Source organism: Erythrolamprus reginae, chromosome 2 (genome assembly GCF_031021105.1).
Source record: "Erythrolamprus reginae isolate rEryReg1 chromosome 2, rEryReg1.hap1, whole genome shotgun sequence".
Classification (NCBI taxonomy): Eukaryota; Metazoa; Chordata; class Lepidosauria; order Squamata; family Dipsadidae; genus Erythrolamprus; species Erythrolamprus reginae.
Genome location: NC_091951.1, coordinates 174,348,347 through 174,365,004, shown reverse-complemented (window position 1 = coordinate 174,365,004; position 16,658 = coordinate 174,348,347). Strand labels below are relative to the sequence as shown.

General features: G+C 41.3%; 1 protein-coding gene across 3 annotated transcripts in view; it reads left to right on the top strand.

Annotated features, from left to right (window-relative positions):
* HLF (HLF transcription factor, PAR bZIP family member) overlaps positions 1 to 12,313 on the top strand; it is a 78,290-nt gene extending 65,977 nt beyond the window's left edge. For 2 of the 3 annotated variants that reach the window (XM_070740483.1, XM_070740484.1), the window contains one exon: positions 5,952 to 12,313. In XM_070740483.1, the coding sequence (XP_070596584.1) occupies positions 5,952 to 6,167 (216 nt within the window). In that variant the 3' untranslated portion in view covers positions 6,168 to 12,313. Of the gene's footprint in view, positions 1 to 5,948 lie in introns of all 3 variants that reach the window. The other variant, XM_070740482.1, reaches the window with a different exon arrangement.
* The last annotated feature ends 4,345 nt before the right edge of the window (positions 12,314 to 16,658 follow it).

The window sequence follows — 16,658 nt, the reverse complement described above, 5'->3', positions numbered from 1 at the left end:
TGCATTCCCTTTCATCTATTTTAGCAGCTATTCATCCGGGGGACTTCATGGCTTCCTTAGACCTCACTGAGGCCTACCTCCATATCCCCATTGCCAAATGCCACAGAAAATTCTTACGTTTCTCTTTCCAGGGCAGACATTTCCAGTATAGGGCTATGCCATTTGGTCTCTCTTCGGCCCCTAGAGTCTTCACAAAGCTTTTGGGGTCCTTGGCGGCCTATATCCGGGCCAAGCCCATCCACATTTTATGTTATTTAGATGACATTTTAGTTCATGGAAATTCTCTAGAGGAAGTAAAGGTAAACCTTTCTGTCACCATGTCAGTTTTACAGACCCATGGCTTTTCTATTAACTTTGATAAAAGCCACCTTCAGCCTTCTACTTCCATATTGCATCTGGGATCTATCATTAATTCAGAATTATCCCAAGTTTTCCTCTCTCCTGAAAGGAAACATAATATAGGGGAGTTGATTTCTCACATTTTACCCCTGCAATCAGTCTCCATATTCACCTTGTCCTCCCTTCTGGGTAAAATGGTGTCGTGCATAGGCATCATTCCCTGGGCTCGTCTCCATGCCAGGGAACTACAGTGGCTTCTATTACCCTTTCAGAGATCGGGGCTCAGCAACTCAAGTCGTCGCATTGCCATTCCATCGATGGTTCGCAGATCTCTCAGATGGTGGATGTATCCGGCCATGGACAAAGGATCCCCTTTCAGGTCCCCGGACCAATTCGTCATCACCACAGATGCCAGTCTATCAGGATGGGGCGCCCATGCCCAGGGGATGATAGCCCAGGGCACGTGGTCACCGGAGGAAGCTTCCAGGCCAATCAATTGGCTAGAGTTAAGAGCCGTCTCCCTGGCTCTAAAACAGTTCAAGCCTCGCATCCCCAACCGGCACGTTCTCATACTCACCGACAACATAGCCACAAAAAGCCACATCTGCAGACAGGGGGGCACGAGATCCAAGGCTCTCATGAGGGAGGCCCTCAAGTTAGGCCTTTGGGCAGAAAAACACCTTCAGTCGCTCCTAGCCGATCACATCTCGGGGAGCCTCAACGTCCAGGCGGATTGGCTCTCTCGAGCAACGATAGATCCAGGAGAGTGGAATCTACATCAAGACCTGTTCCATCAAATCAGCCTCAGATTCGGCCTACCAGTGCTGGATCTCTTTGCGACCGAAACGAATGCCCAACTCCCTCGATTCTTCTCCAGGTTCCCATCCCCGGGAGCAGAAGCAACCAATGCCCTCAGGAGCCCCTGGCCCCCAGGACTCCTGTATGCATTCCCTCCAATTCCAATTCTTCCGGACGTGATTCACAAGGTCCTCATCGAGAGGGCCCGAGTAATCCTAATCTCCCCTCATTGGCCCCGCCGGCCCTGGTTCGCGGATCTCCAACAGCTGTCCGTCCAGGACCCCTGGCGACTCCCCGTTTCGGGGGATATGCTACAGCAGGGGGCCTCATTCCATCCAGACCCGGAGTGGTTCCACCTCACCGCCTGGCTGTTATCAGGAGAGACTTAGAACTGCGTGGCCATGACCCCGACACAGTGGAGGTCATCTTAAAGGCCAGAAGAGGTTCGACCAATCGAATCTACGACCATACATGGTCCAAGTTTCACCAGTGGTGTCTACAGGAGGGTCTCTCTCCCCTGTGCATTCCCATACACAGGATCATTTCCTTCCTTATGCAAGGTTTCCATCAAGGCCTTTCCACCAGTACTCTCCGTCGTCATCTGGCGGCCATTTCCTCTGTCCTAGCAGGGCCCCGCAGACAGCCTCTCCGTTCCTTTCCAGAAGTTCAGGAATTCCTCAAGGGTATAGCCAACCTCAGACCTTCTAAGGTCCACAGATATCCATCCTGGGATTTGCCACGGGTTCTCCATTCCCTCACGCAGGCACCTTACGAACCCCTAAAATCTGCGTCCCTCAGGTACCTATCCTTTAAGGTAGCATTCCTGGTGGCAATTACCTCTGCCCGACGCATTTCGGAGTTGGCTGCCCTTTCAATCAGGCAGGACCTCTGCCAATTCCATCAGGACAAGGTAGTCTTACGACTGGACCCCACCTTCTTACCCAAGGTCAGTTCCATGTTCCACAGAACCCAGGATATTGTCTTACCTTCCTTCTGCCTCCAACGGGACCATCCCTTGGCAATTAGATGGCACACCCTGGACCTCATTAGAGCGCTGAGGATCTATATCCAACGCACAGGACCCTTTCGGAGGTCGGAAGCACTTTTTATAGCCTATCACCCCAGAGTCATGGGTGCCAAAGTGTCTTCAACAGTGATAGGCCGTTGGATCAGAGGGACTATCTCTAAGGCCTACGAGTCGGCCTCCCTCTCAGTTCCAAAGAACATCACAGCGCATTCCACCAGGAGCGCAGCCACTTCGGCCGCTTGGGCGACTCAAGCCCCGTTGGAGGAGGTCTGCAAAGCAGCCACTTGGGCCTCGCCAAATTCCTTCATCAGGCACTACAAGATTGACTCTTACGCCTCAGCGGACGCTGCCTTCGGCAGAAGGGTACTCCAATCCGTTATCTCTCACGATAGCAATCTAATCCCACCCTAGGGACCAATCTATTGGGTATGTCCCATGTGACTGCTGGACCCGCTCCTTCAGTACGGAGAATAGGCGTTGATTGCTTACCTGAACGCCTCTTCTCGTACGGTGAGCGGGTACAGCAGTCACTTCCCGCCCTTGTATGTGTCTTCTATACCTTTCTATAACCTTTCTTTCCTCTAACAATGAGAGTTGAAAACTAAAGAGCTTCACATCTGAGCCTAGTCTACGGATTCGCGAATTCTGGGGAAGGGGCGGATCTAGCAAGCTTTTTTAACACTAGGCTCAGTTCCACCGGATTGGACATGAGCAACCCATGTGACATGTGACTGCTGTACCCGCTCACCGTACGAGAAGAGGCGTTCAGGTAAGCAATCAACGCCTATTCTCTACTATATTTCTCATCTCTTGCACCTCTACTTGTATCTCATTTTGCCACCATTTAGTCAATCCTTGGATCACATCCCCGTCTGACTGCACTAACATCTTATATATATTGCTTGCTTGTGCCTTTGTACCCTCACTTTTTTCTCTTATTATTTTCTCTAACTCTATCTCCTCCCTAAATAGTGCTTCTTTATTTTCCCTTTCATTCATATATTTACATATTGCATTTGTTTGTAGCCATCTTCCCTTGCCCAGCCACCATTCTATGGCTGTTGATTCTGTTCAATAGGCATGTCCCAGCCCAGGCAATTGATGGGCCTTTTTTCAGATGACCAGGTCCTATCTGGGTAAGACCTAGAAAGACCCTGTGGGTTGCTGTGAGAAATATTTTCAGCAGAATAGCCCCTGCTCTGTAAAACACCCTCCCTCTGCAGGCCCCACCTTTTAAACCTTCCGGAAAGTTTTAAAATTCTTTCCAGTGAAGTGAAGCTGGAATCTAATGATTGTAGTTGGGGTTATTTTTTCATTCATTGGCAAGTGTTGGATTGGGATGCCAATGGTTGTTTATTTAAATACTGGCTTTATTGTTTTTTTTAATCACTGGTGCTGTAAAGCACCCAGGATTACAGTGCATAAGATGAATAGCCATATAAGTCTCTTAAATACATAAATACATTCTGACCATGCTGGAGTGGCTTTCGGTTGTCAGTTCAACATTTATTCCCAGGATGGCATTTGGAGGAGAAAATGAGCATAAAGAAAACAGAAGTTAGAAAGACTCCCTCCTTCTTATCACTGTTAGAGCAGTAGTGCCCAGGTCCCAGGGAAAAGCTATGAAATGCAGGAGACATTATGCTGGCTCCTGTTGATTCCTAGTTATTTCCATCTGATTTACATATTTATACCCCACTTTATTCATTTTTCCTTCTCATAGGACAGTGACTTTCAACCTTTTTTGAGCCGCAGCACATTTTTTACATTTACAAAACCATGGGGCACATTGAGTTGGGGGGGGGGGGGAGGCGGCTAAAAAAATATTGGACAAAAAAATTATCTCTTCCTCCCTTTCGCTCTATTTCTCTCTCCCTCTTTCTCTCCCTTCCTCTTTTTCTCTCTCTCTCCATCCCTCTTTCTTTCTCTCTTCCTTCTTTCCTCTTTTTTGCTCTCTTTCTCTCTCCCTCCCTCCCTCTATGTCTTTCTCTCTCCCACCTTCCCTCCCTCTCTTTCTCTCTCTCTCTCTCTCTTGCTTTCTTTCTTTCTCTTGCTCTCTCTCTTGTTCTCTTTCTCCCTCTCTTGCTTTCTCTCTCTTGCTTGCTTTCTCTCTTGTTTGCTTTCTCTTTCTCTCTCTTTCTCTCTCTCTCTCTTGTTTTCTTTCTCTGAGCTTCACGGCACACCTGACCATGTCTCGCGGCACACTAGTGTGCCCCGGCACACTGGTTGAAAAACACTGTCATAGGATATCTGTTAACTCGGGTTTTTAGCAATGTACTAGGTCCTCCACCTAGTACTTTGCTAAAAATAGAATAATAATTAGGATAGAAATAGAATGAAATGGAATGGAATAGAATAGAATTTTTATTAGCCAATTGTGATTGGACACACAAGGAATTTGACTTTGGTGCATATGCTCTCAGTGTACATAAAAGAAAAGATACACTTGTAAAGAATCATAAGGTACAACACTTAATGATTGTCATAGGGTACAAATAAGCAATCCAATCATATTAGGAACCAATCAATATAAGTTGTAAGGATAAAACCAACAAAGTTACAGTCATACAGTCATTTGTGAGAGGAGATGGGTGGTGGGAACAGGGAGAAGATTAATAATAGTGCACGCTTAGTAAATAGGTTTACAGTATTGAAGGAATTATTTGTTTAGCAGAGTGATGGTGTTTGGGGAAAAACTGTTCATGATAGGATCCACTGACAGTTAAGTTTATGGAACAGAAATGCGATCCTTTGTACAGTTGCCTAGAAGTGAGCTCCAGTGAATTTATTGACTCTTACGGTGTTTTTGAGTGCTAAGTAAGATTTAAGTTCTGATCTTAAAAGGCACCATGCTTTAACAATTTTAAAAAGCAAGAAATGTCGTTAGCTACCGTAGTTAGTGGAGTTAGCAAAGGAGTTTTACTATTTAAGTTGGAAGAGTAGAACTTTTATTGTTTATATTGCAAGAAAAGAGTTAAGAGTTCCATCAAAGAAACTCAGAAAGTTCCAGCCTGTGCTAAATCCTTTACCTGATTCTCTGATTTTTCCCCCCACCTGGCCTCCTCTTGATGCATTGGCTACCATCACCCTGGTTATCTTGGGATGCTAGGGGTTATCATTCCATTGAATGCCAGGAAGATGCCTCAATTCAGTTGTAAAATGTTATTTATCTATCTCTCACATTTTCAGAGAGGGACTCTGAGCAGTGTATAGTAAAAGTCTAAAGATTTAAAAGTCTCCTTATCTCCTCGGTATTTTGCTAGACCAAGAAGACTCCAGTAATTTACGTAATATCTCACCACATATCATCTTTTTAATCTATCTATCTACCACTATCTGCCTGTCTGTCTATCATTATTAACTTATCTATTTCTATCATTATCCATCCATCTCTATCCATCTCTATCTCTCCATCTATCATTTATTAACTTATCTATTTCTTTCTATTATATATCCATCCATCCCCCATCCATCCATCCATCCATCCCTATCTATCTATCTATCTATCTATCTATCTATCTATCTATCTATCTATCTATCTATCTATCTATCACTTAAAAAGAAACATTAAAATACAAACTGTACAAGTAGATGAGTACTTTGTATCAATTTCTATTTTAGAAGATACCCCAGCCCTGCAGGTGTCATATTGCACTTGCTTTTCAGCACAACAGTGTTTGAGTTGAACATAACAGGATACCTACAACCCTGCTGATGCCTTATGGGCCATTTATTCCTCTACTGAAATCTAACACCGATTTTCTTTCCTTCTGTGATTAATGAGCAGGATGACAAATACTGGGCAAGACGTAGAAAGAACAACATGGCTGCCAAGCGATCCAGAGATGCCCGGAGGCTGAAGGAAAACCAGATTGCTATCCGTGCCTCGTTCCTTGAGAAGGAGAATACGGCTCTGCGCCAGGAAGTGGCTGACCTACGGAAAGAATTGGGCAAATGCAAGAATGTCCTTGCCAAGTATGAAGCTCGGCACGGGCCTCTCTAAATGGCCTCCTACCCAATCCAATCCAACACCATCCCTGTTTCTTTTCTTCCCATCTACTTCTCTCTCTTTTTTTTGGTGGTTTTTGGCATTTAAATAGATGGGACAGTGTATTTCCTGTTCGATAGCACCTTACCCAAACCAACGTTTCAGTCATGGGCACTTTAACAGAAAGCAGAAACAGAACAAGTGTACAGCCTGTGTGTATGCGTGCGCACGTATGCTTGTGCACACCCACACAGGCATACTTGTGAATAAGTGTGCATGTCTGTCTTGGCTCTTGTATTTGTATGAAACCCTCTTTGCAGGGTTAGGTTGGCTGAGACTGGCCATACTAAACTTTTTATGGAATACATACATCTAAATATGTATGTATATATTTTCCAGTGCTGCTTAAACTGTATTTTTGTCTTACTCTATCCCATTCTTTTGATTTAGCATGTGGGGGATTCGGGGGAAGAAAGAATAATGAAATAGAGGTACCCTGGTAATGAGGAAGAATAAGAGAAAGAAAAAAGTTGTTTTTGGTTTGGTATTTCAATAAGGCACATCAGGCAGTGTAAACTTACTGATAATAATGCACAATTGATATTCATACTATTCTGCAGAGATACTAATTTATAGATTTGCCTTTTTGTTTTGTTTCTGTTTTCATTTACTGTATGTTTTTACATTTTGGTAAATAAAATAGGTATTCAGATTCATTATGTATTTTATATCCTCCTTGTAGATAAATAAGGAACAGCTTACTTTCCTTTCATTGCTTTAAAATTATAAATAGATCGCATCCCCTGGGCATAATCAGTAATTCTCTTGTACAAATTAAAATATTTCTCGTGGGCATTGGATGACTTTGGTACCCTAATACTGTAATTTTTTAGTGCTCTTTTTCTGTAAAACATTTAAGATTTCCTGATAGGTTGTTTAATAATGGTCCCTAACCAGAACAAGCAAAAACATATTCATCAGATGTCTGCACAGTATCCATGTATGCTGTATGGATAAGGCCAAAGCATATTCCTGCCTTAGGCGAATTAAAGTTTTGCTTCTACCAACCTTCCTCCCCTTTTTATGTGATGTGCAGGGCGCAACACTAAATAATACAGGTGTGCAAAACACTTCAAGGTAGACAGACTCCAACTCAAAAACATTTGTTTCAATCTTATCAAGAGCTGACCAGGAGACTCTGATTTTCATCTGATTTCTTTTATACTTTGCAACCAGCAAGTGGAAATCTAGAAACTGTCAGTTAAATTTGGGGGGGGGGGGGATTCAGGGTGTCAATTCAGCTAGTGACCTGCTATGCTGCTTCTGCAAATCTTTCTCCAATCTGCTCAGTCCACAGTGGGTCTTTAATTGGGAAAGAGCTTGTCTGCTGTTGGATGGTCAAGCTACTCTTTGTGCAGATCCTAGTCCTTGCCCTTAACCAATCTGTGATTGGCATAACTGGTGGAGTTTGGATCTATACACCATTGGGGACAAAGGTCAAGAGATGCTTGCCTTTGGCCCTTCACCCAATATACAAAGAGTCCAGTGTTGTTCTTGGGGTGTAGAAGTAATGCTGATTACCATGCTAGATCAGGATAAAACTGTATACAAAAATCAAGATAATTCACTGACCAGACAACTGGAAACCATTTTTTTTAAAAAAAGGCCTAAATTACACTATCTTTGGAGTTTGAGCAGACTGCAATTTTTTAAAAAAACATTTCCACTGATGTTCAGTTTCTGAAATTCTTGTCCCAAAGTTGCTTTTTCCAAAGGCAACTGGACTTTCTTTGTTTTCCTTTGAAGACGCTTTAACTTCTCATCCAAGAAGCTTCTCCAGTTGTTCCAAAGTGAACAGAACTGAAGAAGCTTCTTGGATGAGGAGCAAAATGTCTTCAAAGGAAAAACCAGGAAAGTCCAGTTTGCCTTTGGAAAAAGCACCTTTGGGTCAACCATGACCCTGGATGACTGAGATTCTCCGTTAGACAATCTGAAAATCATATTACTTGTGAATTCAGCTTTTTAGTCTACTGTGTGCAATATAATTTCTGCAGATTTCCCACCTGCTGGTTTTTCTTCTTCTTTTTCTCCCAAATTAGTTAGAAAGTCACTTTTGCAGGGTTTGTTTTTGTTTTGCCTTGACAGGCTGCTGTGATTGTACGATAAGCTGATAGTTTTCAAAGATTCTCCTGTTATTTTTTTTTAAGCTATGATTTGTTTCTAAACTTATGCTCTATTATATAAAGTATTTTTGGAGGCTGGGAAGAAAAATGAATGTAAGAGATGCAGAGATATATATATATATACACACACACACTGTATATATATTTGAAAAGTGGTGTTGTTGTCATACTGTGGTAATTCAGTTCTTTTAAATGTTTCCTGAAGACCAAAAGACATTGATTATTATAAAAGGTATAAAATTTATACGGAATCTTTAGAGTGTGCTTTTTTTCTGTACAGTATTTTTCAAGGACAAATGTCGATTCTGTATTTTGGAAAAAAGAAAAAGAGTTATATAATATATATAATATATCATATGCTTAAGCAAAGAGAGGGTTTAAAAAAACTAGATTATTTCACTTTAAAGATGACAATGTATCTGTTTATATATTCATGAATACTGAAGCTTTTAGGGCTTTTAAAAAAAAATGATGACATTGTACGCTTGCCACTGGCACATTACCCTAGTTTTGTTTTTTTTCATTTAGAGAATGATCTATGTCGCTGGGCTCAGTTGCTTGCTTTTAGAAGGATCCCATTGGGTGCAATAGAACACTTTACTACCCTCCTTTTCTTAGTGTACCCCAGGCTTAGGCACATCTTCCTTTCCCTGGAAAGGACTGTAGAGTTCCCACCAGCCTTAGTTCCTGTAAACCTTCCATGCAATAGTGGCTGGGGCCTTATAGAGATGGACGGGGCTCTAAATCTATGTATCTGCTGCAGTCTTTCAAATTACTCTTGAGCAAATACAGCTCAACCGTCCTTTTTTAAAAAATGCAGTTAATTGGATGGACATTTGTCACCAAGCTTCATGGGTGCAAATACACTGGGGATTGGGCAGCATGAATAATAATGCTCACAGAGCTGACACTATATCAATCCTCTTTGAGATTTCTATCCCATGATGAGGTTTTGTATCCATAATGAGAGAGGGGGGTTTTTTTTTGGGGGGGGGGAAGTGCTTACGAGGTTCTTGCAGATTGAAGCAAGTTTCTTTGAAAATATATCAGCTGAGAAGGCTGGAGTGTCTACCCAGACCTCTCCTAAAAGACAGCTTAGCAGAACTAAAACCGAAGGCCTGCTTTCCAACTCAGTGGAGCGGAGAGCAGGTAAGCCTTCTGCTTCAGGTACCACCCAAATACTGGACTTCTAGTTGCATTGGACTGTAGCACCTAATCCCAGCCAGCCACAGCTCTCTTAGGTCAGGAGTAGGCAAAGTTGGCTCCTCTATGACATGTGGACTTCAATGCCCAGAATTCCTGGGATAGCATAATTGCCTCAGGAATTCTGGGAGCTGAAGTCCACAAATCATAGACGAGCCAACTTTGCCTACCCCTATCTTAGGTGATCAACAGGGTAGCTCTGTGTACTTCTCTGGGTTTAGAAAGCATGTTTGATTTTGGGGGAAGCATTTAGAAGCAGTAAGAAATATTTCACATGTTAGAGAAGAGGCCAGGTTAGTTGCTTGGTATTCCTTCTCTACCCTGGTATCCTGTTTGACACATTTGTCCAAACTGAATTCCTCTTTTACCAATTTCAGCCCAGAATTCTCTGTAAGGCAGTCATTTCTGCTTGTAGAATCATATAACTTCTTATTGTTTACTCTTACCCATCTTGGATAATGCTGCTGAACAATAAGTTTAGCAACATCTAGACAGCACAGATTTCCCACCCTGTCTTCAAGCTTACTGCTTTTTCATATCAACTTCGAGCTACAAATATTCTCCTTTATTATTATCGCTTTCCGTCTGGAATCTTCTAGAGGTCCGTTGTTTTAATTTTCTTGCCCAGTCTCATTCTCTCACTGGTTGAATACAAGAATGAGCAAAGCCATGTGACTTATTTGAGCCATATTTGGCTTTCATTTATACTTGAAGAGGTGCTTTTTTGAATTGGGTGAATTACAGGAAAGGTAGAGGGGTATTTTTTTAGCGCATGGAAAATACTGCACATTATAAAATTATGGTGCCACATGTCTTTCTAGATCACTTTTTTTTCACCAAAACAAGTGCATTTCTGTTACACAAGATCACATTATATTAAAAATGATTTAAACAAAAGTTTTCGACAATTACAAAGATATGTTGCCATTCTTAGAGGACTTTCCAGAAAGATTGAAAATACATCTCAGTATCCTAAATGCTTTAATAGATTTTTTTGGACCATTATTTCATCTGAGTAATCCTCTTTAAGGGATAAAATATCCTTTACTGGCCAGTAAATATTTCTTTCTAAATATTTATGTGTGTCTGAAAGTAAAATTAAATATTAAGATAATAATTTTCACTGAGTGTAAAACAAGCTTAGTTGAAGAAGTTGTGAACAGAAACTCTGTTCATTTCCCCCAAACCCCAAATATTTGAATGGGTCTGACTCATAATTTTTACTTATCTGGAGGTGCCAGTGTAAAAAAATCAAATTAACAAAGATATGGTCTCCAGAGTAGAAAGTTCTGTTTCAATGATAGATATAGAAACATTAAAGAAAATTTTTACTAAATCTGGAAATCCTTTTGAGATATAAAGAAACACCAGTCATTTCATCATTGTAGGATTATTTAATTTCTTGATAGGACAACTATATTAAGTAATAAAAGCCACTGTCAAATTATACAATGGCTTCTGTGAATAATCCATAGTTACACACAATAAAATATCTTGAACACCCAGCAAAGCAACCAAATGCCCTACTTTGGTCTGCCCTGTTTGCTTCCAATTTTGATCTTCAGCGTGGCCTGCTAGTTTATTCAGTTTTACCCTATATATCTGTATAGGTACAGAAACTGATAAGCTTCTCTCAAAAGAGCAAAGCGAGAGAAACTAGTTAAGAAAAAACATAAATGAGGACAGGAGAAAGTCAATTGTGACTTGAACACAGGACAAATGAGGATCTGTAGAATCTAGAGCAAGGCCAACAGCAATTGGCCACTGATCAGAACTGAAACCTGAGATCTGCCTGCACATTTCAAGTTACATAGCTAGATCTGGATTGGCTTGTGGATCAAGCTGACATTGGAATAAGAGATGTCTTCTGCCAGCTTCTCCCAACAGGATGCATTCCAAATGTTAAGGGAATACATTGCCCATACTTTGAACCAGCCCAAAGCCATACCAGTTAGAAAGTCCATAGCCCTAATATTTCTCGAAGGCTCCTGCTTAAAAACTGGTAGTTATCTGCACCAAGAAAGCAGTGTATCTTCTGACAAAGAGTTTGCAAGAAACATTCCTGATCTCTCAGGAAATGATTATCAGAACCAGCCATTTCATCAGTTCTGAAACCTGCAGATAACTATCACCCCTCCAGATGTCTTGTGGACGTTCCATACCCATCAGTCTCAGCCAGTATGGCAAAAAGTTGGCTAAAACTGAAGGCCACAGCTTTTCCACCCTCTGGTATTGTAAGGAGCATACGTCATCTGTACACGTGGTCTGTGGTTTCAGTGCTCCATTGATTTAAGACTGCACATTATTTGCTGGAGTGAGATGTAAATTAGGCTACAATTGTATATGCTCTAGTATTTTTGCACAAAGTGGGCTTACTTCTGAGTAAGATTTTGATAAGTTATTAATGAATGAAACTTAGCCTTATCTTTTGAGTTAACTGGTCCCCTGGCCTTTATTCTTGCTTCAAAAACTGTATGTGCGTGGTATGTGTGCATGTAAGCACACTTGCATCAGCATGTGTGTTGTTTGAGAAAAGCAAGAATGAGCTTTTGGTATTTTTGATTTATTTGGGAAAATGTCCCACCTTTTCTCTCTCTCTCTCAAGTGATCAACCCTTGTATTTCTGGCAACCTCGTAGGAGAGCTCTGTTTCACAAGAGTTTTAACAAACAAGATCAAATTAAATGTACGTCATGACATGAATTGTGTTCTATATGTTTTTCAACCCAAATCTTTCTGTTATTCTTTAACGTTTAATAAAAACATTTAAATTTTTTCTTTGTCTGAGGTTGCATTTGTCTTTCTTGTGATAAAAAAGATGATAGCTTCTTAAGAGGTCTTTGGACCCCAAAGTTGATACATTTCTATCACAGATCCTGAAGAGAAGCTCCCTTTCTCCTTTAATCGAGTTAGTAACAGCACTTAGACTTATATACCATTTCAAAGTGCTTTACAGCCCTCTCTAAGACATTTACTGAATCAGCCTATTGCCCCTAGTAATCTGGGTCCTCATTTTACTCACCTCAGAAGGATGGAATCCCAAGGACAATTCCATCTGTCCGTCCATAACCCTGTGGGGGGGGGGGAATTATTGACCCCTCAGAGAGGGTCCTCAACTTGGGCATCCTCCTCGATCCACAGCTCACATTAGAGAAACATCTTTCAGCTGTGGCGAGGGGGGCGTTTGCCCAGGTTCGCCTGGTGCACCAGTTGCGGCCCTATCTGGACCGGGACTCACTGCTCACAATCACTCATGCCCTCATCAACTCGAGGTTCGACTACTGTAATGCTCTCTACATGGGGCTACCTTTGAAAAGTGTTCAGAAACTTCAGATCGTGCAGAATGCAGCTGCGAGAGCAATCATGGGCTTCCCAAGATATGCCCATGTTTCACCAACACTCCGCAGTCTGCATTGGTTGCCGATCAATTTCCGGTCACAATTCAAAGTGTTGGTTATGACCTTCATGGCATTGGACCAGAATATCTCCGGGATCGCCTTCTGCCGCACGAATCCCAGCAACCGGTTAGGTCCCACAGAGTTGGCCTTCTCCGGGTCCTATCGACTAAGCAATGTCGTTTGGTGGGACCCAGGAGAAGAGCCTTCTCTGTGGTGGCCCCGACCCTCTGGAACCAGCTCCCCCCAGATATCAGAGTTGCCCCCACCCTCCTTGCCTTTGGTAAGCTCCTTAAAACCCACCTCTGTCGTCAGGCATGGGGGAATTGAAATTTCACTCCCCCCTAGGCTTATAGAATTTATACATGGTATGCTTGTATGTATGAGTGGTTCTTTAAATTGGGGTTTTTTAGATTGTTTTTAATGTTAGATTTGTTTACATTGTCTTTTCATTGTTGTTAGCCGCCCCGAGTCTTCGGAGAGGGGCGGCATACAAATCTAATAATAAATAAATAAATAAATAAATAAATAAATAAATAAATAAATAAATAAATGGAAGGCCGAGTTGAACTTGAGTCTGATGAGATTTGAACTGCCAAATTGCAGGCAGCAGAAGCAGCTGGCAGTACTGCATTCTAACCATTGCACCATTGCGGCTCTTTAAACCTTCATTCAATGCATGGAGGATAGAAATAATGGACCATTGCCTGCTTGCTGATTGGAAGAGAAAGGTTGGTTCCGCTCCATGTAAAAGCTTTGCCAAGTTTGGAAATCATTAATGTAGAGTGTTGGGTTTTAAAGAAGTAAATCAGAGTCTCCCTTCCTCCAATATGAGGTGATAGAGCTTCAGCTCCTTCCTGAGCAAAACACACTTTTTCCAATCTCTTGGTCTCCTTTGCTCAGGAAGGAGCTGAAGCTCTATCACCTCATATTGGAGGAAGGGAGACTCTGATTTACTTCATTGCCGGTTTTTGGAGTTCCCCACATCAAGAAAAAGAGACTGCACGTAATCACCGCCACTGGTTCTATAGAATCTGTCCGAACCTGCTGAATTTCACTCCCGGATCATTCCAATAAAATCATGCAGGTCCTTGCAGGAAAATATGCAATTTTAGCAATCATAATTCCTCTAAAAAAACCTTGGGAATTAAAGTTTCGGAGCAGGCTGAGAATTTTTCATTAGGGTTTCCTCTCTATTTCCATGTCTTTGCAATCTCTATTTCCCTCAAAGGAATGAAAAAGTTAAGAAAAAAACAGTTTCAAAATACTGTATCTCTTGTCCTCTACCAGTCTCGACAAAAAATAAAAATCCAAACCAATTAATAAAGTAATTTTTTTGCAATTCTGCAATCCTGAAAAGACAGTAGCAGAAATCAGCAAAATACACTGGGATAGACCAAGGATCACAGTTCCCTGGTCTCTTCTGCAGAGATCTTGGGATGACTGGCTGTCCAAGAGGCCTAGAAGTTGTGATTCCCAACCCAGTTTAAGGACATTGAGCTGGAAAAGGCTGAGCTAGACAAAATTGCCAAGGGTGGGGGGAAATAACTTTTACCTGTTGGCCCATACAAATACAGGAGTCTCCATTCATTACAGTTAGACGATAACAGGTTCATCCTGAAACAAGAAAACAACTCACCTGAGGTTCTGCTTATTTATCTGTATTTAAATCCAGGAACATGAAATGACATAATCAGGGAAATCTAAGTCAGTAGTAATTTAGAGACTGGAAACAAGAGTTGTGCAATTATTAAAAAGAAAGGAGATGTTGTTAAAGAGCAATTGCAAGGTGTAGATCAACTTCATTACAATTTATTGAGAAGAAGTGTCAAGGCTATTAGTTGATTTTCACAAATCACATTTGATGGGGGGGTTTTCATGCACATTCAACAATTCAAAAGGAATTTTCTGCCATTTTAAAGACACCAATATTATATACAATGCATCCTCAAAATATTTAAGCATCACTATTGAAACATGCTAATTATGTTTTAATTAATGCTATATCAACATAGAAGAAATTAAATGTGGAAATGAAAAACTGAGCTTCAAAACATTTTCATGTAACATAAAAATGAAAATACTTTACATTTCTATTTCAATGCCTGCCACCCAGAAATTCCAGGACAGGTTTGAAGACATGGGTAATAAATAAATAATACCTTCTGTTTTATATAGAGCTCAGAAACAGAGTTTGATAATATATTATCAAATGGTACAATTAGAGTATATGGCTTCATTTATTATGGAAAACTAAACTGCTCCAAATTAAAACCATGTTAAGAAACTTTTGAGTAGTTTGGAGAACCGCAAATACCACCTCTGGCTGGCCCCAGAATGGGGAGGGAATGGGGATTTTGCAATATCCTTCCCTTGCCACACCCACCAAGCCACACCCACAGAACCAGTAGTAAAAAAAAAAAATTGGATTTCACCACTGGGGTATTGGTATAGACAACTTGTACATCTATACTGTAAGCTGCTTCCTGAAACGACTATTTTCACAAAGAAACAGTTTCCTGATCTTATAGAAGGCTTCAATGTCACCACTGCTGTCAATTTATTTATTTGTTTGTTTGTTTGTTTGTTTATTTATTTATTTGATTTTTGTGCCGCCCTTCTCCTTAGACTCAGGGCGGCTTACAACATGTTAGCAATAGCACTTTTTTAACAGAGCTAGGCTATTGCCCCCACAATCCGGGTCCTCGTTTTACCCACCTCAGAAGGATGGAAGGCTGAGTCAACCTTGAGCCAGTGATGAGATTTGAACCGCTGACCTTCAGATCTACAAGTCAGCTTCAGTGGCATGCAGTACAGCACTCTACCTGCTGTGCCACCCCGGCTACAATTAGATTCATCAAGGCAGGTAGTCCTCGATTTACACCCGTTTGCTTCCTGACTGTTCCAAGTTACAATGGTATTGAAAAAAAGGAACCTATGATTGTTGCAACATCCCCATGGTCACATGACCAAAATTCAGATGCTCGGCAACTGACTCATATTTACGATAGTTGCAGTGTCACACAATCCCCTTTTGCGACCTGACAAGCAAAGTTAGCGGGTACGCCGGATTCACTTAACCATGTCACTAACTTAACAGTTGCAGTGACTCACTGAATAACTGTGGCAAGAAAGGTCGCAAAAAGAGTCAAAACTCGCTTAGCAATTGTCTTGCTTAGCCAAAAAAATTGGCTCAATTGTCGACTGCTTGTATATATTAAAAAAAAAACCCACTGCCATGGGTCTTCTCAAAAGCAGACAATGCCCAGTGAAAGAACTTGCCAGCTAATTTGAAAGTCTTTTCCAGATTACTGCCAAACTCAGTTTGGGGTTCCAAGAACATCCAGATGTAGGGATGATAACTCTTGGTTTACATGACGTGAATGGAAAGTAGATTCTTGGCAGAAGATTGACGGAGGTCCCACTGGGAAAGTAGAAATGAAGGCTTAATATTTAGAATCTTAACATAATATTATAACACACGTCGTCCATGAATGGAGGCCTAATTAATCTCCAGAGCTCAGCTTGCCTATTGTGTAAAATTTGCTTTGTATAATTTATGCATGTATGGTATGAAGCTTTTCAAGCCTGTCCTGAATTTCTCCGCCAGATTTCCAAAGGAATAAATTTAAACATTTATTCTCTTGTTTGGGATCTGTTCAGCATGTTTTATTTCTGACCTGAGTCAAGTTCTTCAGTCATTTGTCTGACACCCTCCTAACACCA